Raw genomic sequence first — 25,205 nt, 5'->3', positions numbered from 1 at the left:
GCTAATGGACATCAAAAGAAAGCTGGAGGAAGGGGGCCTGGGAGGCTCAGTCAGTTAAGCATCTGCGATTGGCTCAGGACATGATCCCAACATCCTGGGATCAAGCCCCACATTGGGCTCCCTGCTTAGCAGGGAGTCTGCTTCTACCTCTGCCCCTCCCCCTGCTCATGCTCTCACTCTCTCTCTCTCTCTCTCTCAAATAAATAAAATGTTTAAAAAAAAAATTAAGAAAGCTAGAGTAACCATACTTATATCAGACAAACTAGATTTTAAACCAAAGACTGTAATAGAGATAAAGAAGCACACTATATCATATTAAAGGCATCTATACAACTAGAAGACCTAATAATTATATATATATATATATATCCTTAACTTGGGCACAGCCAAATCTATAAACCACTCAATAATAAAATCAAAGAAACTCACTGATAATAATGCAATGATAGTAGGGAAATTAACATCCCACTCACAGAAATGGACAAATCATCTAAGCGGATCAACAAGGAAACAGGGGCTTTATTATTTTTAAGATTTTATTTATTTATTTTAGAAAGAGATATCGAGAGAGAGAGAGAGAAAGAAAGAAAGCACTAGCAAGGTGGAGAGGGAGAAGCAGGCTCTTTGCTGAGCTCAACGTGGGGCTCCATCCCAGGAACCTAGGATCATGATCTGTGCTGAAGATGTACGCTTAACCAACTGAGCCACCCAGGCACCCCGAGAAACAAGGGCTTTAAATGACTTACTGGACCAGATGGACGTAACAGACATATTCAGAGCATTTCATCCAAAGCAGCAGAATTCACATTCTTCTTGAGTGTACTTGGAACATTCTCCAGATTAGACCAACATACTGGGTCACAAATCAGACCTCAACCAGTTCAAAAAGACTGAGATAATACCATGCACATTTTCTGACTAAAACACTATGAAACTTGTGGTTACAAGAAAAAAATTGGAAAGACCATAAATACATGGAGGTAAAAGAACATCTTACGAAAGAATGAATGGGTCCAAAATTAAGAAATATATGGAAGCAAATGAAAATGAAAACACGACAGTTCAAAACCTTTGGGACACAGCAAAGGTGGTCCTGAGAGGGAAGTATATAGCAATACAGGCCTTCCTCAAGAACCAAGAAAAGTCTCAAATACAAAACCTAACCTTACACCTAATGGAGCTGGAAGGAGAACAGCCAATAAAGCTTAAAGCCAGTAGTGGAAGAAAAATAAAGATTAGAGCAGAAATCAATGATATAGAAATTTTTTAAAAAAAGAAAGAAAGAAAAAGAAAAACCAGTGGAACAGATCAATGAAACTAGGAGCTGTTTCTTTGAAATAATTAATAAGATTGATAAACCCCTGGCTAGACTTACCAAAAAGAAAAGAGAAAGTATTCAAATAAATAAAACCATGAATGAAAGAGGAGAGATCACAACACCAAAGAAATACAAACAATTACAAGAACATAACATGAGCAATTATATGCCAACAAATTAAGCAATCTGGAAGAAATGAAAGCATTCCAAGAAACATATAAACTATAAAACTGAAACAGGAAGAAATAGAAAAGCTGAACATATCCATAACCAGCAAAGAAATTGAAGCAGTAATGAAAAATCTCCCAGCAAGTGAGAGTCCAGAGCTGGATGGTTTCCCAGGAGTATTCTACCAAACTCTTAAAGAAAATTAATATCTGTTCTTCTGAAGCTGCTTCAAAAAATCAAAATAGAAGGAAAACTTCCAAACTTATTCTACGAGGCCAGCATTACCTTAATCCCAAAACCAGACAAAGACCCCACTGAAAAGGAGAATTACAGACAAAATCCCTTATTAACACGGATACAAAAGTTCTCACCAAGATACTAACTAATAGGATCCAACAGTACATTAAAAGATTATGCACCATGATGAAATGGGATTTATTCAGGGGTGGTTCAAAATCTACAAATCAACACACCACATTAATAAAAGAAAAGTTAAGAACCATACGATCCTCTCAATAGATGCAGAATAATTAAAAGCATTTGACAAAATACAGCATCCTTTCTTGAAAAAAAAAATTCTCAAAAAAAGTAGGGATAGAAGGAATATGCCTCATATCATAAAGGTCATATGTGAAAGAACCACTACTACTATTATCCTCAATGGGTAAAAAGTGAGAGCTTTACCCCAAAGGTCAAGAACACAACAGGGATATCCACTCTCACCACTGTTGTTCAATATAGTACTGGAAGTCCTGGCCCCAGTAATAAGACAAGAAAAAGAAATAAAATGCATCCAAATCAGCAAGGAAAAAGTCAAACTTTCACTCTTAACAAACCACATGATACTCTATGTAGAAAACCTGAAAGAGGGGTGCCTGGGTGGCTCAGTGGGTTAAAGCCCCTGCCGTTGGCTCATATCATGATCCCAGGATCCTAGGATCGAGCCCTGCATCGGGATCTCTGCTCAGCAGGGAACCTGCTTCCCCACCCCTCTCTCTGCCTGCCTCTCTGCCTACTTGTGATCTCTGCCTGTCAAATAAATAAATAAAATCTTTTAAAAAAAGAAAGAAAGAAAACCAGAAAGACACCACAAAAAAAATTGCTAGAACTGATACAAGAATTCAGCAAAGTCACAGGATGTAAAATTGACACACAGAAGTCTATTGCATTTCTGACACTAACAAGGAAGCAGCAGAAAGAGAAATCAAGGAATCAATCCAATTTACAATTACACATAAAATCAAAAGATAGCTAGGAATAAATCTAACCAAAGAGCTAAACGATCTATACTCTGAAAACTATAGAATACTTATGAAACAAACTGAAGAAGCCACAAAGAAATAGAAAAACATCCCATGCTTATGGATTAGAAAAACAAATATTGTTAAAATGTCTATACTACCCTGCTGAGTGAAATAAGTCAAGCAGAGAGAGTCAATTATCATATGGTTTCACTTATTTGTGGAGCATAACAAATAGCATGGAGGACAAGGGGAGTTAGAGAGGAGAAGGGAGTTGAGGGAAATTGGAAGGGGAGGTGAACCATGAGAGACTATGGACTCTGAAAAACAATCTGAGGGTTTTGAAGGGGTGGGGGGTGGAAGGTTGGGGGAACCAGGTGGTGGGTATTGGAGAGGGCATGGATTGCATGGAGCACTGGGTGTGGTGCAAAAACAAGGAATACTGTTACGCTGAAAATAAATTTAAAAAAAAATTTTTTAAATGCCTATACTACCCAAAGCAATCTAAATATTCAATGTAATCCTTATTGAAATAACACCAGCATTTTTCATGGGCCTGGAACAAATAATTTTAAAATTTGTATAGAATCAAAAAAGACCCCAAAAAGCCAAAGGAATGTTGAAAAAAGAAAACCAAAGCTGGAGGCATCACAATTCTAGACTTTGAGCTATATTACAAAGCTGTAATCATCAAGACAATACAGTATTGGCACAAGAATAGGCACATAGATCAATGGAACAGAACAGAGAACCCAGAAATAGACCCTCAACTCTATGGTCAACTAATCTTCAACAAAGCAGGAAAGAACATCCAATGGAAAAAGGACAGTGTCTTCAACAAACTGTGTTGGGAAAACTGGACATGCAGAGGAATGAAACTGGACCACTTTCCTACATCATAAACAAAACTAAATTCAAAATTGATGAAAGACCTAAATGTGAGGTAGGAACCCATCAAAATCCTACAGGAAAACACAGGCAGCAACCACTCTGACCTTGGCCACAGCAACTTCTTACTAGACATGTCTCCAGAGGCAAGGGAAATGAAAGCAAAAACAAACTACTGAGACATCATCAAGACAAAACTTCTGAACAGCAAGGAAACAATCAACAAAACTAAAAGGCAATCTGTGGAATGGGAGAAGATATTTGCAAATGATGTACCAGATAAAGGGCTAATACCCAAAATCTATAAAGAACTTACCAAACTCAACACCCAAAACCCAAATAATCCAGTCAAGAAATGGGCAGAAGACATGAACAGACATTTCTCCAAAGAAGACATACAAATGGCCAACAGACACATGAACAAAATGCTCAACGTCACTCAGCTTCAAGGAAATACAAATCAAAACCACAATGAGATACCACCTCACACCAGCCAGAATGGCTTAAATTAACAACTTACGGAAACAACAAATGTTGGTGAGGAAGCAGAGAAAGGGGATCCCTCTTACAGTTTTGGTGGAAATGCAAGCTGGTGCAGCCACTCTGGAAACAGTATGGAGGCTCCTCAAAAAGGTAAAAATAGAACTACCCTATGACCCAGCAATTGCACTACTAGGTATTTATCCAAAGAACACAAAAATAGTGATTTGAAAGGGCACATGCAGCACAACGTTTATAGCAGCATTATCAATAATAGCCAAAATATGGAAAAAGCCCAGATGTCCATCAACTGATGAATGGATAAAGATGTGATATATGTGTGCATATGCATGTGTGTGTGTACACATTATATGTGTGTGTATGTATACACACACACACATATACATACAATGTGCTTCTACACACACACACACACACACACACACACACACACAATGGAATATTACTCAGCCATCAAAAAGAATGAAATTGCTATTTGCAATGATGTGAATGGAACTACACAGTGTATTATGCTAAGCAAAATAAGTCACAAAGACAAATACCATATGATTTCCCTCATATATGCAATTTAAGAAACAAAAAAGATGAACATGGGGAAACAGAAGGAAAAATAAAGAAAGATAAAGACAGAGAGGAGGCCAACCATAAGAGACTCTTAAATATAGGGAAAAAAACTGTGGGTTGCTGGAGGGGAGGTGGGGGAGTAACTGGGTAATGGGCATTAAGGAGGGCACTTGATGTAATGAGCACTGGGTGTTATATGCAACTGGTGAATCAGTAAATTCTACCCTTGAAAATAATAATACACTTTATGTGAACTAACTTGAATTTAAATAAAATCTTGAATAAAAAAAAAGAGAAAAAGAATGAGAAATACAAATTTAAAACACATATACCATTCACAACCACAGATTATCAAAAGTTTTAAAGTCCACGATTCCAAGCATAGGCAAGGATATGGAGCAATGGAAACTCTTATCAGCAACAATGCTGATAAGAGCAGCCACTTTGTAAAACTCTTTGATCTTATCTATCAAAGTTGAAGACTCAGCAATTCTGCTCCTAGTCAAAATACTTAACAACCAACGTTCAGTTTCCAAAGTATGATTCAAGGGATCTATGGCCCACAGCACCATAGGTCACAGCCCCAGGATGTCCCAGGAAGGGCACTAGGGATTTCGCTACCGGGATCCAGGGACTACCCTGCTACACACCATCAGAGACCCAGAACCTCTGGGGGCTGCATGATGGGCTCACACATCTGGAGGAGCAAGAGAGTAGCTCCTTAGCAGTGACTCAACAGGGTTCCCCAGGGCCACCACAGAGTTAAAAGGAAATCTGAGAATTTGGGGTAGTGGTTTTTTTTAGCAGATGAACAAAAATTTCAATGTTTTAACAGTTGGCATCACCTTAATAAACCCATAATATTGTGTACTGGTTGCACATTAATCATATATTTTCCCCAAGGAAACTTATGCACATGTACAACAGAATACTTTAAAAGGATTTTTATGTAAAAAAAAAATTAAAATTTAAATATAAAAAAAAGGATTTTTATGTAACCACTGATTAATCGTTAAGAAAAAAAAAGGCAAAAAGGAAAATAGGTGATAATGAAAACAGACTAATGTGGATGTATCTCACAAATTGGAGTTGAGAGAAAAAAAAAGACAAAAGAACATATACACTATGATTCCTTCATATTAAGGTTTTAATGGGTAAAACTTACCACATAGAGAACCAAAAACTATAAGGAAATGATTAGTAGGCTTGTGAAGGAGAAGGTCTGGGGCAGTAGAAACATCCTTTACTTTATATGTTAACTCATCTGTGTAAGTTTAATGAACTTTTCTCTATTATCTTTTATTTTTCAATTAAAGGGGAAAAAAAAAACAGCTGGGGCTCCTGGGTGCCTCAGTTGTTAAGCATCTGCCTTCAGCTCAGATCATGATTCCAAGAGAGTATAGGGCTCCTTGCTCAGCAGGAAGTCTGCTTCTCCCTCTGCCACTCCCCCTGCTTGCGTTCCCTCTCTCACTTTCTCTGTCAAATAAATAAATAAAATCTTAAAAGAAAGAGAGAAAGGAAGAGAAAGAAAGAAAGAAAAGAAAGAAAGAGAGAGAAAGGAAGAAAGACGGGGGAGGGAGGGAAACAAACACTTCAAATAAGGGCTGGGAGCGATGGCAATTGGCAGCTGAAATATGATAGCACGAATCACTTGAGAAATGGGCAGAGCTATGTGTCAAAGCAATAGACGAGAAAGTGATTGGACAATAAAAGGCAGTAATGGTATTTATTCAAGAACGGGTCATTACAGGACACAGAACATGCTGAATCGACATAGAAGAGCTTCCTAAATCAGAAAGAAAGTTCCAAGCCTAGTTTGCCAAAGGAAAATGGGCACCAAGGGCAAAGTAAGCAAATATACTGTTTCTTTATTTGATTCTTGGTTTGTGTGGTTGGTTGTTTTTTTTTTTTGTCTCTTTATAAATTTACTAAAACAAAGTTCCTTCAGGATTACTCTCAGAAAGCAGCTATTTAAAGCTGATCAAAAGGATATGAATGAACTTGTGCTAGGAATTTAAGGAAATTACTGTGGATTTGCCAAAATGCTTAATACAAGAGTGTTCAATTAAATATTACTTCTAAAGGTCAAAAAAAGAGGAATTTGAGTACCTATGCTACAATAACAAAATAGAATTTGCATCTGTTAGAAATAAAATATGGAAAATAGTATATTAATAAGTAGAAAACGTAGATTACAAAGTATTACATTTTTATATTATTACAAAAGTATTATGAAAGTATTTTGTATTAGTATCTCATATTTTATATTATTATAAAAGTATTACAAAAGTATTTTATAATACAAAAGTATTACAAAAGATCCCATATAGGGATACTAAAAAAATTTACATCAAAATCATAAAATGAGTCATAAAAATTCCAGGTGGATTTTGTTTCTTTTATTTTTATTTGTATTTTGAAACTTCCCATAATTAATATATATTGCATCTGCAATAAGACTAATGATATTTAAAAATATAATTCTAAAATTGCATAACTATCAAAACTTATGGATTCATGTGTCAGAGACTGGGAAAAGCATACCAAAAGCAAAAATAGTAGCATTACAATAGAGGATTATAGGTTTGTTTCTTTCCACTTTCCTTCAATGTCATACTTAAATTTTTAAATACAATCTTAATTCTAGTTTACATGCTTATCTGTTATTTATGTGATTAATTTCCCCTTCCTCCCTCTTTCTCAGGTTATTAAATGCAAAGCAGCCATTGCCTGGGAAACAGGCAAGCCCCTTTGCATAGAAGAGGTTGAGGTAGCTCCCCCCAAGGCTCATGAAGTTCGTGTGCAAGTAAGTGGGGACTTTTCATAGCCAGTAGAGACAAGGCACGAAGTGCAGACTTGCCTTCTTCAGGTCAAGCCTGCGTGGCATGACTGAGAGTACCTGGAGTTTCACCTTCAGCAGATCTACAGTCTTTAGGTCCAGAAAAAAATACGCATTATCCCAGGAGGTGTAAATTACTAATTACCAGTTGTTACTGATAACAAGTTTAACATTTATTTGAACTATCTTTATATTAATCATTAGCCCTAAGAATGAGACCAGGAATTCACTTCAGATGAGAATCAGGTAGATTTTCTTTTGGTTTCCAGTTGCCAGTTATTGGAAAGTGTTATTAAAAGAAAAATTGGAAAAAAAAAAAAAAACTGGTTCCAAAACAAAATAGAGGAAAGACCTGAAGTCCTGCCCAGGGCAGTAAAAGAGTCCAGGGGCGCAAAGGGGGGAAACTGTGGGTAAGCAGGGAAAAGAGACCATCCCGGGGCGCCCTGGGTGGCTCAGGGGTTAAGCCGCTGCCTTCGGCTCAGGTCATGATCTCAGGGTCCTGGATCGAGTCCCGCATCGGGCTCTCTGCTCAGCAGGGAGCCTGCTTCCTTCCCCTCTCTCTGCTGCCTCTCTGTCTACTTGTGATCTCTCTCTCTGTCAAATAAATAAATAAATCTTTAAAAAAAAAAAAAGAGACCATCCCAAGGAGGCAGAGATCACAGGTCAAAGTTGGCAGAATCTCTCCATTTTCGCCACAGCTGGCCTGGCTTCCATTTTACCTCAGGACCACTACAAGACAGGGTTTGTACATGAGCGTGAATAGGATAGCCTCACCAAGAGAATCTTGAAGAGTAAGGGGTATGTTGGTGACTGAGACAATCCTTTATCTGATATAATTTGAATTATAAAAATTGTATTATTTCTACTTCACTTCATAAAATTTCAACAAAATTTGCACAAGCCCTAGGAACCTGTGTTCCCTAAATTCCCTCTTCCTAAAAGATTCTGTTCAACTTTTCCCTTTTACCTTTGATTTCTCCTCTCCTGGAGACACTAACTGCCAATTCCATCTCTTTGCATGATTTTCCAGTGGCCATGAAAGTTAGAAAACAAAGATTTAGAAGAAAAGACTATATGCTGATATTTTTAATTGTTCTTTTTTTGTTTTTTTTTTCCAAAATGAAATTCTTTTACTGAGCTCCGGGAATGTTGTAAAGTTTCAGGGTGACATTGGACTTAAAACTACTCTCCTAACAACCCCAATGATATGACAGAAACAGGACTCAAGTCTGTGGTTGCCTTGTAGATAATCACCACTGCCCTGTGCCATACTGATGCCCATCCTATCAATCCTAAATTTAAAGAGGCCCTTTTTCCAGTGATCCTTGGCCATGAGGGTGCAGGAATTGTGGAAAGTGTGGGGCCCGGAGTGAGTAACTTCAACCAGGTATGTTCTTTCCTGTCTCCAATTCAATGGAAATGTCCAGATAGCTTGAGAACTGAAAGAGTCCTGGTTTTGCATGTTATAATTGATCTCTATTTTATAGGGGAACCATCTCTTCCAAAGACAAACTAAGTAAGACATGCAATCTACCACAGTCTAACAAGGGGACAGAATATGTGATATCAGAACTAATAAAATCTGGAAAATATGGTCACTTTATTTACATATAGCATCAAGAAACCGTGCTATGAAGCAAAGCCACAAAGTGGGGCACAAATGAAAATTTATGACAACCTCTTCTAAATAAAACAAAAATAGTTTAAGATCATAAAGAATTTAAAGAATGAGTATTTACAGTTAGCTTAAGTGAGAAATATTATATATGCCCATGTCAGCTTATGTGTCTTTTTGAAACTTTGTAACATAAAAATAGTATGTAAATGAAGCATGGCAATGGCTGAAATCATTTACTTCACATTTTATAACATATTCACAAAATACTGGAATATGGGCTATATAGTACTCACTCGTCATGTAGGAGGACCCCTATCATTCTTTCCTCCTTTAATGAGAACGCTCCAAACCTAGAAGTGTTTCAGATTCCATGCCAAATAAGATCAGAGAAATAAACCACTCCTGTAAGTTTTGTATCTGTCAATTAGTCTGGCCAATGTAGTCCCAGCTCTGCCATTTACTGGGCCATTTACTGGATGTGTGACTTCCACCAGTGAAGTCACTTCTCTATGACACAGCAGATTTCTGTTTTGTGAAGTGGAGAGAAAAGGTACCCATCTCAAAGGATTGTCTGAGAATTAAATGAGATAGTATGGGAAGCAGTTAGAAGGTGCCTAGCCCATACTAAATGGTCATCAGGGGATAGAAGCCATTATCAAATTGAAATAGAGTAAAAGGCAGAAAGATACAGAATGTGAGAGTGAACTAAACGGTGACACACGGCAATGACATCAAGTTTAATCTCCATATCCAGCATGTTGTTGTCAACCTCTCCTATTATATGAGGATACTCTGTTCCCTACTGGATGTTTAGAAATGTAAAAAAATAATAATAATAGTAATAGTCATGATACAGAGAGTTGCAATGACAGCAGAGTCTCAGGACACCGTAGCTAGCGGTATCAATGCAGATTTCTTGCTTACATGCCCAGTAACAAAAAAAAAAAAAAAGGAAAAAGTTAAAAAGACAGTTATGCAATGCTTGGAAGAATCAGCAATCTTATAAAGCAACAAAATACTATCCCCATTTATACTTCCTGGGGAACATAAAATGTGTATCATAAAGAATGGTGTTTTCTACTAACTCTTCTGGTAGAAACTTTTTACAAGCTGTATCTTAGGCACCATCCAGCATACGGTCTTTCTTTCCAGGTGACAAAGTAATTCCACTCTACATGCCTCAATGTAGAAAATGCAAGTTCTGTCTGAATCCACTCACAAATTTCTGTACAAAACTCAGGTAAGCTCTATACTCTGGTTAGTAAAACTATAAATTGGTATAAATATTTGGGGAAGTATATTGTCAATACCTGAAGTTTCTACCCACCAATTCTAGTCCTCGGTGTATATAAGAAATTGTTGCAAAATTACCCAAAGAAACTTATGCTAAAATGTTCACTGCAACACTGTTTATAGCAGCACTTAAAAATAGCCCAATGTCCACCAATAGGAGAATGGATTAACAAATTGCTCTGTAGTAACACAATGGAAAACTATACAACAATGGAAAGGGTTAAAATTGAGCCACATAGAATAATTTCACATACATAATGTTAACGGAACAAAGCAAGTTGCTGACAAATGTATTTAGTAAGATATCATATACAAAACAGTACAATATACAGGGGCTCAGTCCATTAAGCCTCTGACTCCTGATTTCAGCTCAGCTCTAGATCTCAGGGTGGTGAGATCAAGCCCCACATCAGACTCTACCCTCAGTAGGGAGTCTGCTTCTCTCCTTCTCCCTCTCCCCATTCACACTGTTCTCTCTCTCTCAAATAAATAAATAAACTCAAAATAGTAGCTACTTCTATAGAAAATGAGAAAGGAATAAAATGAGGTGCAGTAAAATAATTTATTCAAGGCCTACAGATAGAAGTCCTAGAGCTAGATTTTGAACATGGTCTGACTCCAGAGTTCAAAACCTTTATCACCTTATTCTTTAACGAGACTACATGCAGAAAAATCTATTTGTCCTTAATGCCAAATAAAGCTAGTTATTTCAGAAGCTAAACTGTACTGCTCTTACATCTAATACTGTGCCTCAATTTCCTCATCTATAAAATGGGAATAATAATAATGTTTACTTTGCAGTGTTGTTTAGATATTTAAAGAATTAATATACCCTTTAAATTTAATGAAATAACAGATTTTGGCAATGACCATCAATTCTTTCTAACACCACAAAAAAGAGAGATAACAAGGTATTATTTATCTCCAGATGAAGATACACAACACCACCTCTGAAATAGTCCTACAAAATATAAAACCTAAATTAAATCAGCCAATTAGACTGAAAATACTAGTTTAGAGGAAATACAAGGATGGAAAATGTATGAAACCCAATTGGGTTTTAGGTAATTTTTTATTTAATTTTATTTATTTTATTTAATAAATAAATTTATTTATTTAATAATTTAATTAATTCACGTTTTAATTAATAGGAATGTAATTAAGAGGAATTAATAGGAATGTAATCAGGACACTTCAGAATGAGGAAAACTATACAGGACAAATGACTATTTCTTTAGTAAACAAATTGCAAAGGAAAAAAAGAAGAAAAAGGAGGGAGGTGAGAACCTATCGATTAAAAGAGATTTAACCATATCAAGGAAATGCAATATGTCAACCTAAAAGAATCCTTTTGAGATACATACTAAAGTATTTACAAATGAAATTAGTAATGTGTGATGTTTACTTCAAAACCAACCCTTGGGCGCCTGGGTGGCTCAGTGGGTTAAGCCGCTGCCTTCGGCTCAGGTCATGATCTCAGGGTCTTGGGATCGAGTCCCGCATCGGGCTCTCTGCTCAGCAAGAAGCCTGCTTCCCTCTCTCTCTCTCTCTCTGCCTGCCTCTCCGTCTACTTGTGATCTCTCTCTCTGTCAAATAAATAAATAAAAATCTTAAAAAAAAAAAAAAAAAAAACAACCCATGGGGGCACCTGGGTGGCTCAGTGGGTTAAAGCCTCTGCCTTCGGCTCAGGTCATGATCCCAGGGTCCTGGGATGGAGCCCCATATCGGGATCTCTGCTCAGCAGGGAGCCTGCTTCCTCCTCTCTCTCTGCCTGCCTCTCTGCCTACTTGTAATCTCTATCTGTCAAATAAAATAAATAAAATCTTTAAAAAAAAAAAATCCCATGGGGGAGGTTAGGTGCTGGGGAAGGGTCAGTGCTGGAGCCGGGGGGCGGGGCATGGTAACAGACACCAGAAGATCAGCCCTGAGATGGTAAATTCTGAAACTGGGATACAGTTGCACAGACATTTAACACACCAGTCTTTCTACTTTTATATACAGTTGAGTTTTCCATAATAAAATTTGTTTAAGAATTAATGCATACAAATCCCTAAGAGAGTTTCTGGCACATAAAAAGTATTCAATAAAAAGTTTATTATCATTATTGTCTTTGGACTGCTTCTGACTATATATTTACAGGAAAGTCTCAAGTCATTTTCTCTATTTTTCTATCTCATAAAATTGTCAAAACAAAAATATAACACCTAACATTTTTTTCAGGAGTGTAGTCAATGGTCCATTTACCTTCTCTTTTTATATCTTTTTTTTTTTTTTTTAATTTTCTAGCCTTGTCAAAAATCCCCTTGTTGATCAAGAACTAATGCAAGACAAAACCAGCAGGTTCACCTGCAAAGGAAAACCGATTTACCATTTCATGGGGATCAGTACCTTCTCTCAGTACACTGTAGTATCAGATATAAATCTTGCCAAAATCGATGATGATGCAAATTTAGAGAGAGTTTGTCTGTTTGGATGTGGGTTTTCAACCGGCTATGGAGCTGCAATCAACACTGCCAAGGTAAAAGTGTTTCATCACCAGGTTGCATGAAACAGGATTTTACCAGGAGACAGGGTGATAAAGCAGCTAGTTATTCTTCAAGCCCTAGCTCTGTCATTGATCACCTCTGTGGTGTTAGGCAAGTTATTTAACCTCTCTACTCCTACTCTCTGCAATAACATCTACTACAAATGGTTTGGAGATAATTAAATCATATTACCTATGTAAGACATCTGGCCCAGCAGCTGCCATAGAGTTGGCACCTGGTTCATGTTAATCTCTTTTCCTATATGGATACGTTAGATTACAGACCATCCCTGCCTTAAACACTGCCTGGTTAAATATGTCCCCTGAATATAAATGCTCATCCTGGGACAGCAGACCCAGTCAAGAGGCAACAGAAACTACAGAAACCCCACCCATACAGTCACCCCTGCTTTCCCAGTGATCTTGCAGATTTCTCTCCCTCCAATTTGTAGTTCATCTCCGCTTCTCATCCTGTCCCTTTATGGCTCCAACAGAGTGTCTCAGGAGGCAGCCCTGAGTGTGGCAAGATGCATCCCTGGAAGCTTTCACAAGCTTCTAGAAGCTTTCACAAAACTGTTCAATGAGAACTGGACAGATGTCAGTATCACTTGGATGCCTCAAACAACCCCCTTATTGAAGCCTCTTTCACATCAGTCTTCATCCCTTGAGTTCAAACTGCAAAATGCAACCAGAGTGGTATTTCTAAACAACAAATGTGAAGATTTCATTCCGCTTTCATTATTCCACTTTTCTGTCAGCAAGCTAGTGATTCTCCCTAATTCTCCCTTCGCAGGCTCACCATTCCCCAAGGCTGACCCTCAGTCTCTGGGCTCCAGTCACTGTGGCCCCTGGGCTTTCCATACCTGGTTCCCACCAACACTGTATGGAAAACTCCCCCACCTCTTCTGGTTGACTCCATTTTTTTTTTTAACTTCCTACCAGAAACCCTCCAACCTCTTAGACATGCATTGAGTGTCCCTGCCAAGTTCCCCCAAAGTATCTGTGTTTATCCCCGTCTTCCTTCTTAACACACTCTGGAGAAATTTTCCATTTATTTCTCTTTCCTATCAGACTATTTGGTCCTTGAAGGCAAGAACTCTCTTGTTCATTGTGATATCTCCAGAGCCTGGCCCCATGCCTGGCACACAGTAGGAACTGGATAATTTTTCAATGAATGAATGAAGCCAGGCTCTTATGCGACCCTTTAAACACCTTGATAAGGCTTGATCCTCAGCTTTAAAATCCAAATATTCCTTTTTATCAGGCTACCTGGAGTTGTTTAAGTGTCAAGCAATTAAACTCAGCCTAACCAAAATAAAAAGCTGATCTAATAGCCAGAATATCAAGATAAGACTTCTCACTGAGAATTACTCAAGCAGACAGGAATGCTACTTTTGGCTATTAGTATATTAAAAATTAAAAAATTGTATGAGAAGTCAGACTACAATCTGAAGGCTCCTAGAGGAAAGGTATCGTTAATTGAGTGGAGTTAAAAGCAGATGTAACCATGGAAGTCAAGGCATATTCTCCTCTAGAAAGCACTGGAAGCATTATTGCTCTTTGGGCCACCCGTCCCCCTTTCCTGGAGTCCATGCAGACTATCACCTTCTACTACTCTAGTCTTTCTTCAGGGATATTAACATTAAAGATTCAGCTACAGTTTTCTTTAAAAACCAATCAACGTTGATGTAAATGTCACGTCCTGCTCTTCTCACTGTTGAGGAACACTTAAACCACTTCATAGGAGGCTTAGGGAATAGAAGAGAAATGAATCTGATAGTAACAAATTAAGAGAAGAAATATCACTGATTCTAGCCAAAGGCTAAGAGTTTAATAAAGTTTAATATACTTCTGGGAAAAAAAGTAATGAAACAACTTTGTATAATTATTGTATACCTTGCATCCAGGATGACCAGGACTCCTAATTCTTTTTAATCTGCTCATATCCTTTACTGCCAAATTAACCACAAGTCACAGAGATCTTTGGAAGCATGAAAGTGTCCTGTAACAGTGTTGTCTATAAATAGATAATCATCCACTATGTATAGTCCCATTCTCAAATGGGGAGAGGCGTACTTTATGTAACACTTTCCCCTACTGCAATCAAAGGCACTTTTACACACAGCCATTCAGTTGTTTAACACAATTAATACAGTGTATTCAAATTATATGGTTGTGAGCTGTGTACAACCACTGTGTACAACACTGCCCCAATGAGAAAAATGCCTTTCTACTCTCAATGACACAGGCAAATTTTTGAACACAGTCTCTAGAGAAATATATTTAGAACTATAGTGAACACATACCACAATATTAAATAGTACATTGTGTACATAGAAAATATTCTGAGTATTTGTAAAAAAATGTTTTATTTCACCCTGAGTATCAAAAGTCAGTGTATGCATGCCTAATATCATGCATAAATTAAAGTAAGAGACACTCATTCACTCCATTCATTAACAATTTTGTTTCCAATTTAGAATGTATCACTACTCCCCGTGGGCAGATTCCTCTTTCCCTTTTGTTTATGATTTAATTCTAACAGTTTCCCATCATCATTAGAAAATATTACTTAAGCATATCTCTGTATAGTATTTTTTTTTTTACTGTTATACCATTCTACAAAATAACACATCTCAGTCACATCAACTTTCCTTATCATCTTGTATATTTTGTCTTTATGTAATTCAATGCAACGAACATTTATTAAAGACACAACATACAGAATACCCTTAATAGCAATGTGGAAGATAATAAGCCTTCAAAGAACTTAGTCTTTTGAAGAAACACACAAATACAAAATCAATCAACCAAGGCCGATTATAAATACAACATAAAAAAAGCAAAAAGGTGGGCACTAATTCCTGATTGAAGAATCAAGAGAAGTTTCATAGGGAGAGTGTCACTTAAGTTAGGCCTAGAAGTATAGGTCACATTTTAAAGAGAGGAAATACGGTGAGAAGTGCATCAGGCAGAGGAAACAGCATGAACTAAGGACAGAGAAAGGGAATGGCAATAGTGTGCTGTGTTGTAGCAATGGAACTACCACAGAGAGGAAGCTAGAAGTCAGCAGTTCAGCTCTAAAAACCCTTCAGTGTGATGCAAAGAAATCTAGATTTCATTCCATTTAAATTAACTGATGATTTGGGATGGGAGCTAATTTACATATAGAGAAACATCTGTGCTCATTCAAAACCAACTATAACACTAATACGACCAAATAAGACTTATTAAAAATATAAATTAATTATGATCTATTGAAAAAGGAAAACAATAAACCCTTTAAAATATGTGGGTTTCAAAAATGTGTTCTGGTAACAGTTAAAGGAAAGAGGAAACAAGCAGTTTATTTTCACTTGGGTTTGCTTCTCATGAGCTGATAATTCTAATGTCATTCAAATGATTGCCCATATTTAGCCAATGACCCATCCATTTTCATATTGGCATATTTCCCCATTAGTTCTATCATCTTGTTTTATGACAGGCAGTCTTTTATTTTTATGTTCCTGTCCCCAGCTCACTCTCTTCCTTAAAAAAAAAAAAAAAATAGAAAAAATGGTGAGGCCACGTCCTTGTATAGGGGCGGCTTGATGGCTCAGTCTTAGGCATCTGCCTCTGGCTCAGGTCATAATCCCAGAGTCCTGAGATCGGCCTCTCATTGGGCTCCCTGCTGCGAGGGAAGCCTGCTTCTCCCTCTCCCACTCCTCCTGCTTGTGTTCCCTCTTTCACTGTGTCTCTCTTTGTCAAGTAAGTAAAATCTTTTTTTAAAAAAAAGTTATTTTATTATTTTCCTGCCTGCAGGTCACTCCTGGTTCTACTTGTGCTGTCTTTGGCCTAGGAGGAGTTGGCCTTTCTGCTATAATGGGTTGTAAAGCAGCAGGAGCTTCCAGAATCATAGCTATTGACATCAACAGTGAGAAGTTTACAAAGGCCAAGCCCTTGGAGCCACTGACTGCCTCAATCCTAGAAACCTCGATAAACCCATCCAGGAGGTCATCATTGAAATGACCAGTGGAGGTGTCGATTTTGCCCTTGACTGTGCAGGTGGACCTGAAACCATGGTATGTATATTTTTTATAATAGTATATAATAATTTATATTTGTTAACATTAATAAACATTGGCAATATGTTTATACTGAATAGTTATTTTATATTTACATTATAGTATATATTTATATAGACAATATTTATTAATAATATTAGATTATGTGTATTGTTACTAATATTTAACTAATAAATATTAATATTTCCTTAGTAAGTTATTAATATTTCTGTATATCCTTCCACGTGAAATTCAGTAAAAAGAGAAAATTTAGAAATGAAAATCTTAAGAGAATTGTGCCTATGAGAAATGAGAAAGAAGAAAACAAAAAAGGCAGATTTAGAGAAGGGAAGAAGACAGGCTGATACAATATCACCCCTAACAGCTGGAGGTGTTCCACTCCCACCTAAAAGCAGAGAGGTCAAAGGTTAGCAATCTACAAAATTAGGTCCACATCATAAATCTGAAATTTTCAAATATATTCAATATATTAAATACACACACACACACACTGCAAAATTTAAAAGTGGATTTTTTTTTTTCCTAAACACTACAATTCGGTATCATTCAGATTTCTTCTCTCTGGACAACCTACATAATTTGCAGGCCTATCTAGGCACAGGGCCCTAAGTGACTGCACCAGCTGGAGACCCACAAAGCCAGCCCTGTTTATTCTACTCTAGCAAGTGGGGTAAAGAGCCAACCACAGAGATAACACATGGAAAAGTTAGCTTGCCAGACTGCCCAGCCTCACTCTCCAATGAAGGTTCACTTGATGCCTATTTATTTGCTCAAAGACGCTAAGTAGGGTTTTGCTTTGTTTTATGAAATGACCAGTTTATCAACTAATTATCTGCCCATGAATTCTTCTTATTTCATGAGTGAGCTCTGTGAGTAACTATGGCATTATACCCTTTTATTTACGACTTCACTCAATGAAGGCTCCCAAAACCCTCCTCTGGGGAGGTTATAGAAAATAGAATTCTGTACTTGAACCTCCTAGTAGCAGGCTTCCCTACAGTTCTTCTCCTCGGTTCTTATCCAGCTCACACGTTCTCCAGAAGAGAATGGAGTTGGGGAGGAGCTTCGGGAAGCATCAGGCTCCCTTCCTACATCTCTCCTCTCAGGATGGTTTCACTGGAATAATGTAACTGCTTAAAGTTACATTATTACCTGGCAGGTAATAAGCACTCAATAAATATTAGTTGTTACTGAAAATGCATGCATTAAGGGCTCCTTAATGTACTGTGTTCAATGCTTCAGACCCTGCTTTTTAAATTATCCTTGGCATCTGCAGCTTAAAACATGTTACATCCACTCCTCCACTTTCCACAGCTCAAAGTTTTTTCAAACACTGAAATTCAGCCTATTGACCTTATTTTCCCAGTACAGAGATTGTCAATACTGGCTACACTTTAGAAATGTCTGGGGAGTAGTTACATTGGATACATTTTTTAGTACCAATACATGGACCATATCCCAGGATATTCTCATGAGCCTAGGGGCCAGGTACCAATATTTTTTTACAAGTCACTCAAGTCAAGAACCATTTGGTTTAAAACTTGGCAGGTTCTATTATTATTTAAATTATGGAACAGAATTATACCAGAGAATCCAAATAAGAATAGATGGATTTATTTAATCACAAAAAGATCAGCTACCTACCCATCCATCAAGTTGCCATAACTAAGGAAAGCTAAATTTCTCAGGTGTAGAGGAGATTCCAGTGATGTGTGTGAACTTGAGTTCAACAAACACTAATTCTCTAAAGCAGGCTAAAAAATCCAACAGAACAATCAGAAAGTTACAATAACTGACAATGTTATAGTTTTGAGAAGTAAATGTAATTCTCATCAAAAGTTATCAGAAGCTTCAAAATAAAACCTTGTACTTGCATATAATATCCATTTTTAACTAAGTTATCATTAAGGAGATGAATTCCTCACTTGAGCAAAGCTCCAGAAATGTAGAAAAGGCAAACAGGGGGAGCACCTGAGTGGCTTAGTTAGTTAGGCATCAGACTCTTGATTTCAGCTTGGGTCATGATCCTGGGGTCATGGGATTGAGCCCACATTGAGCTCTGTACTCAGCAAGCAGTCCACTCAGGATTCTCTCTCCCTCTGACCCTCTCAACTGCATGCTCTCTCGCTCACATGGATAAATCTTTAAAAAAAAAAAAAAAAGGCAAACAGGAAAAACACTTTAAAACTAAAACAGAAAATAGGAGTCAATGTAAATAGCTAGCTTCAGGTAACAAGTCTATGAATTTTCCCCTCTCCACGGATCTCTCTATACAGCATAAAGAAAAATACTTCTGCCATATAAAAAGTGCATATGTAGAAGAGCTGCTATTTAGAAATGTTATGAATTCTCAAAACAATAAACATTTACTCAAATAAAAATTTCAAAACACATTCTAATAGTTCTAGGTCACTGCATCTATCATTGCTAGTAAGACAGACAGACAAAGAGAAGGGGGAGAATTTACTGTACTTCAAATTGCTTCTTTTAGGGGTACCTGGGTGGCTCAGTCAGTTAAGCATCTGTTTTGGCTCAGGTCATGACCCCAGGCTCCTAGGACTGAGCCCCCCATCAAGGCCCCTGTTGGACTCCCTGCTCAGCGGGGAGTCCACTTCTCCCTCTCCTCTGCCACTCCCCCCACTTGTGCTCTCTCACTCTCACTCTCTCTCAAATAAATATATAAAATCTATTTTTGAATTGCTTCTTTTATACAGTGATTGGTGATGAAAAAAGCTATACTTCCTATTGAGACTCTTATAAAAGTAAAAATTGCCCCAACAAGTCAGAATTAAGTTGAGCACGGACTATGGCAAAGGACAAAAAACAAAGTTCACACTTTTCTTCTTTAAGATTAGTCTCAAAAGATTTAAATGTTCATCTATTTACCATATAGCTTCTTGTGGAATGGCTATCAACAAGTTTATATATTTCTTAAATTTCTTTATATTTTCAATCCTTGGCATTTTTGTATTAACCCCAAACTTCCAATAAGTTACCATAATATGGTTTTCTCTGTCATGGGAAGATCAGTGCAACTCCCCTGGACCACTGCCTTCCTTGCAGTGACTCAGCAACCAAGGCTTAATCAAGCTCACATTTTCAGCTTCACAATCTCAACATGAGGTCATCTTGGTTGTTACAGCAGGAGAATGGACAGCTGGCAGGTCGCACACCAGCTTTCCTGTTTTGTCTATGAGGTACATCACTTCTGTTCACAGCCCATGGCCCAGAGTTAGTGATATAACTCCACCTAACTATGAGAGTTAAATAATGTAGGGAAACAGATGAAATGTTTTATGAGCAGCACCCAATGTCAGATTCTGTTTAACTGTTTTGCTCTCTGCTTTAAATAGAATTTTTTAAATCTATTCTATTGAGATATACTAAGTTTACAGTGTATACCTCACTTCCTAGGTTCTAGTAAATACTTATTCATCCTCTCCTCAGGACTGCAAGGATTGTGTTTTTATGTCTCTGAAATTGCACGTTTTAGTATGTACTCATGGCAGATCACAGAAAACTTGATTAGAATTTATAATATACATCTTCTAGAGTTCTTCCCTAACTTCATATATGTTTTTTTTCTTGATATGCAATGATCTACATTCCAGGTTCAGCCCAACTATGGTATTAAATAGAAGAAATTATTAGGCTCTGTTTCTTTCTAATATCTTTTTTGATGACATTCAAATTTTTAATGAATGTTCTATCTGAAACTGAACAGTGCAGCTTCAAGTATCAATCAACAATACCATTACCTCCTTAGCTTAAATAATCTTGTCTTATATGCAGAGTTGTATAAATTTTCCCTCAGGTATTGTACATACCTACTCTAGAGTTAGTGTTCTACTTTTTCTACTTACTCAGCTAATTCTTTTCGTTTGACTTCCAGAGAGCAGCCCTGGACAGTACAACAGCAGGTTGGGGGTCATGTACTTTCATTGGAGTAGACTCTGAAATGACAGGACTGATGATATCTCCAGTGGAGCTAATAATGGGCCGTACCATAAATGGAACATGCTTTGGTGGTCAGTTTCTTTCCTCTTTTAATTTTCTCCATAGTGGTATGCAAATTCTTATAATGAAGATTATTGAATGGAAAGGAAAATTATTTAAATACTGAATGCCTAATAATACATCTAGAGACTGCATAAAAGTTATTCTAGGAATTATTTGAAAGTAAATATTTTGTATACATGGATAACTACAATTTGCACACTGAAATTCAATTTGTATTAAAGTGAACCAACACAGAGGAACAAAAGGTAAACTTTGACCAAACTGAGATAATTCCTTATCTAGAAATAGGAACTAATTTTAACATTTCTTATTAAGAAAAACTTTTAAATAAATACAAGTATAGAAAATTAAAGAAGCAACCTAATAATTTCATTCATTCAACAAACTGATTAAACTAACTCCTGTCAAGTACCATGTCTTTACTTGGCATTTTGGCCAAATTACAGGTTGGAAAAGCATCGATTCTATCCCAAAGCTGGTTACTGACTACAAGAAGAAGAAAATTGATCTGGATATATTGGTGACTCACACCCTGCCTTTTGACAAAATCAATGAGGCATTTGACATAATGAAACAAGGCAAAAGGTAAATTAACAAACAGAGGAATAAGTGGTTTGAAAAAACTTTACGATGACTATTTTATGTTAAGAACTAACCAGTTTGTCTTTTCTGACATCTTCCACATCATCACACATACTAGATGTGCTTAAAAGATTAAATAGTGGCCTCTGGAAAAAAGATAAGCTTCCTACTCTATTTCCATAATATACACTGTCATACACTATTCCCACATAGAATGGTGATATAAACTGATACATATTTTCCTTCTCACAAACAACTATTAACTCAGTTGGGGCTGCTCTCTAGAAAGAAAGGTTTTCACAGTATAAGGTCAGGTTACTCTGGTGCAATATTGCTCTGGGTTTCGCCTAAGTATGTTCTGCAATTAACAAAAATTGCCCACCCCAGGCCCTTCATAATCAGAACCAGGTAAAAACCATGGACATGTGAGCAGTGAGTGGCTCATTTAAAGAAACTTAAAGGGTGCCCCAACTCTAACTCCCTCTTGCTTTGTCCCTGGTCTCCTATAAGATACATTCTGATCCACAGTTTTAGCTATATTGTGCACCTCTGGCACAGACCCTGAGAACTGATTTATAGAAATGTCCCAACTGGGGGACCTGTAGCAACTGGGGAGCAGGAGACCTTAGGATGATTAATTTTGGTGAAAATGATCAAGCACAGTTTGGTAACTAGAAACAAAGGGGAAAACACCAGGAACAGTTTCACAGAGGAGATGCAGGACCAAAAAAGCAATGAAAAGAGAAGATATCACAAAATGGGAGTCGGGGGAACCTAAAGTTAAATGACATGAGTTTGAAGCAGAAAATAAATGTTGCAATGAAGAAAATAGGTCCATGACGTGAGGATCCAGTTTCTTTCCTGGGAAAGAAACCTGAGAAATTATTTCTACTGACATGAATTCTCTAATTTGCAAACATATTAGCTACAACGTATCCAAAAGAAGCTCACTAGGGGCACCAGGTTGGCTCAGACAGCTGAGCCCCTGCCTTTGGCTCAGGTCATGGTCCCAGAGTCCTGGGATCAAGTCCCACTTTGGGTTCCCTGCTCAGCGGGGAATGTGCTCCTCCCCCTCACTCTCTCTCTAAGCTCTTTCTCTCTCGAATGAGTAAAATCTTTATTAAAAAAAAAAAAAGTTCAATAAAAAGAAAAAGAAAAAAGAACCATTATTTAAGCTATATAAGATAACTTAGTGTATAAATCCTGCAATATCTCGCACATTCTCAATAGCCCCATAAGGAACAGCCATTATGTTGGGAGTTAGGTTGGAGTTTGGGGCCTCAGACTATAAAACTCTCATCTCCTCCACCACCATCCCTTTTTCCCCTAGAGTTATGTTACAGAATATAACACACAGGGAATGCTGAGTGGGAGCCAAATGGAAAATGGTGAATTACCTTATTAATAGCTGGGAAAGTCTCCCATACTCTTAAAGCAGGCCTGATAATCAATGGAAGAATGCTAGGCTGAGGGCTAGATACCTGAATGCGGCCTCCTACTTCCCCTCTGGCTCACTGGGAAGACCACATTACTGCCCACACTGATGGAAAAGTGACAGTGGAGAAGGCAAAGGATAGAAGTTAGCATATGGGTACAGAAGCAAGGAAGTAGAGGGAATGCAACACCCAGCTGGTCTTTTAAGGTGCAGTGACCCTGACTCATGGTGAGGCAAGGACACAGAGGTTCTCCCTCCACAGGTAGAGTGATGTGGTTCCAGTCTCTGGGTGAAGAAAACATCACACATGGCAACCTGCTAAAGGCAGGGATTCCACAGCTAGGTGGAACATAAGGAAGTCTCTGTCCTTGAGGCTTTACCCCCTTCTTTGCTTCTTGTTGAAGGAATTATCCAGGAGTAAGAATATTTAGGTTCTCAGAAGCATCGTCCCAGCACACCAAGCAGTGACTGTTCCAAGATGAAAACCCCACTACAACCAGAGCATGTTCTACTCTGTAGCAACAATGTGCAGCACAGACCTCACCCAGGGTCACATGAGGGTCCCCAACTTTTCCCAGCTTAATAGCACCACGTACAAAGTATTATTAATTCCATGAATGGCAAGATAAAAGAAATTAGGGATAATGTATTAATTTCTTTTCTTTATAGATTGTCTATAAAGAAAGACTGAACCAAATGTTGAAAGAAAAATACAAAAATTGGGGCATCTGGGTGGCTCAGTCAGTTGGGCAGCTGCCTTCTGCTCAGGTCATGATCCCAGGGTCCTGGGATCGAGGCTGCATCGGGCTCCCTGTTTCTCCCTCTCCCTCTGCCTGTCATTCTCCTTGCTTGTGCTCTCTCTCTTTCTCTCTCAATCTCTGTCAAATAAATAAATAAAATCTTTAAAAGAATACAAAAATTATTTGTGTTTTGGTTAAATTTACCATAAAAAATTATGCCAACGATTGTCTTATTTTTCACAGCATTCGAATAGTCCTGACCTTCTGAAGACAGCAGGAACAATCTGGAAATCTACCTGACTGATTCTGAACGGCTCCAGTTGATTTGTAGCCTATAATAAGGAAACAAAGATTGCCATGAATTTAAACAACTATTTGTAGCTATATAATTACTTAACATCAAATAGTTATAAACGTCATAGTATCTGTACCCATAAAGCATGTTAATATTTCCTGTTTAGTAAGTATGATAACTGATGTGTTTATGAACAGAATTATGAGAATTGTTTAAAACTAGTTCTGCAGGGGCGCCTGGGTGGCTCAGTCATTAAGCGTCTGCCTTCGGCTCAGATCATGATCCCGGGGTTCTGGGATTGAGCCCCACATCCAGTTTCCTGCTTGGCGGGAAGCCTGTTTCTCCCTCTACTTGTGCTCCCTCTCTTGCTGTGTCGCTCTCTGTCAAATAAATAAATAAAGTCTTTAGAAAAATAAATAAATAAAACTATTTCTGCAGTTGGGAGTGAAGAATGGAGAGTAATAAGTAAAGCTAGATTGGCTATATGTTTATAATATTTTAGGATGGGTGATAAATATATGGGGTTTCCTTACACTGTTCTCTCTACTTTTGTTTATATTAAAATTTTCCATGATAAAATAATTTTTACTAGAAAAAATTACTATTATAGATGTGTACATAAGATACATATATCTTTAAAATATGTCACGTATATAAAATGCTATTACATAATTTCTGGGTTTCAATAAGCTGCAAGCTCATCTTTAATAAGTTGCTCAGTAATTTCCTTTTTAACATCCGGTATTTTCTATTCTCTCAGCCCTACTTTACTGCTATGAACTACAATTACAAGTAGTGGGATATCAGAAGGTATATAAATGAGTATAGATGTACAAAAAATGAAGATTTTTTAAAAGAAAAAACACGGGGCGCCTGGGTGGCTCAGTGGGTTAAGCCGCTGCCTTCGGCTCAGGTCATGATCTCGGGGTCCTGGGATCAAGTCCCGCATGGGCTCTCTGCTCAGCAAGAAGCCTGCCTCCCTCTCTCTCTCTGCCTGCCTCTCTGTCTACTTGTGATCTCTCTCTGTCAAATAAATAAATAAAATCTTAAAAAAAAATAAAAAATAAAAAAAAATAAAAGAAAAAACACATCTATACTCTCCAATTTCTATATTA

The 25,205-nt window shown here is 37.5% G+C and overlaps 1 protein-coding gene across 1 annotated transcript; it reads left to right on the top strand.

The window, feature by feature from the left end:
• Positions 1-6,371: 6,371 nt before the first annotated feature.
• Positions 6,372-24,955, top strand: ADH4 (alcohol dehydrogenase 4 (class II), pi polypeptide). The gene is given in 10 exon segments (XM_047718045.1): positions 6,372-6,527; positions 7,385-7,486; positions 8,766-8,902; positions 10,285-10,377; positions 12,717-12,948; positions 16,756-16,888; positions 16,891-17,015; positions 20,911-21,046; positions 21,485-21,623; positions 24,039-24,955. Coding segments are annotated over 10 exon segments (1,140 nt in total). The 5' UTR covers positions 6,372-6,509; the 3' UTR covers positions 24,064-24,955.
• Positions 24,956-25,205: the final 250 nt, after the last annotated feature.

Source organism: Lutra lutra, chromosome 2 (assembly GCF_902655055.1).
Source record: "Lutra lutra chromosome 2, mLutLut1.2, whole genome shotgun sequence".
Lineage (NCBI taxonomy): Eukaryota > Metazoa > Chordata > Mammalia > Carnivora > Mustelidae > Lutra > Lutra lutra.
Note: the sequence above shows the minus strand (reverse complement) of the source record. Positions and strands in the feature narration are given on the sequence as shown.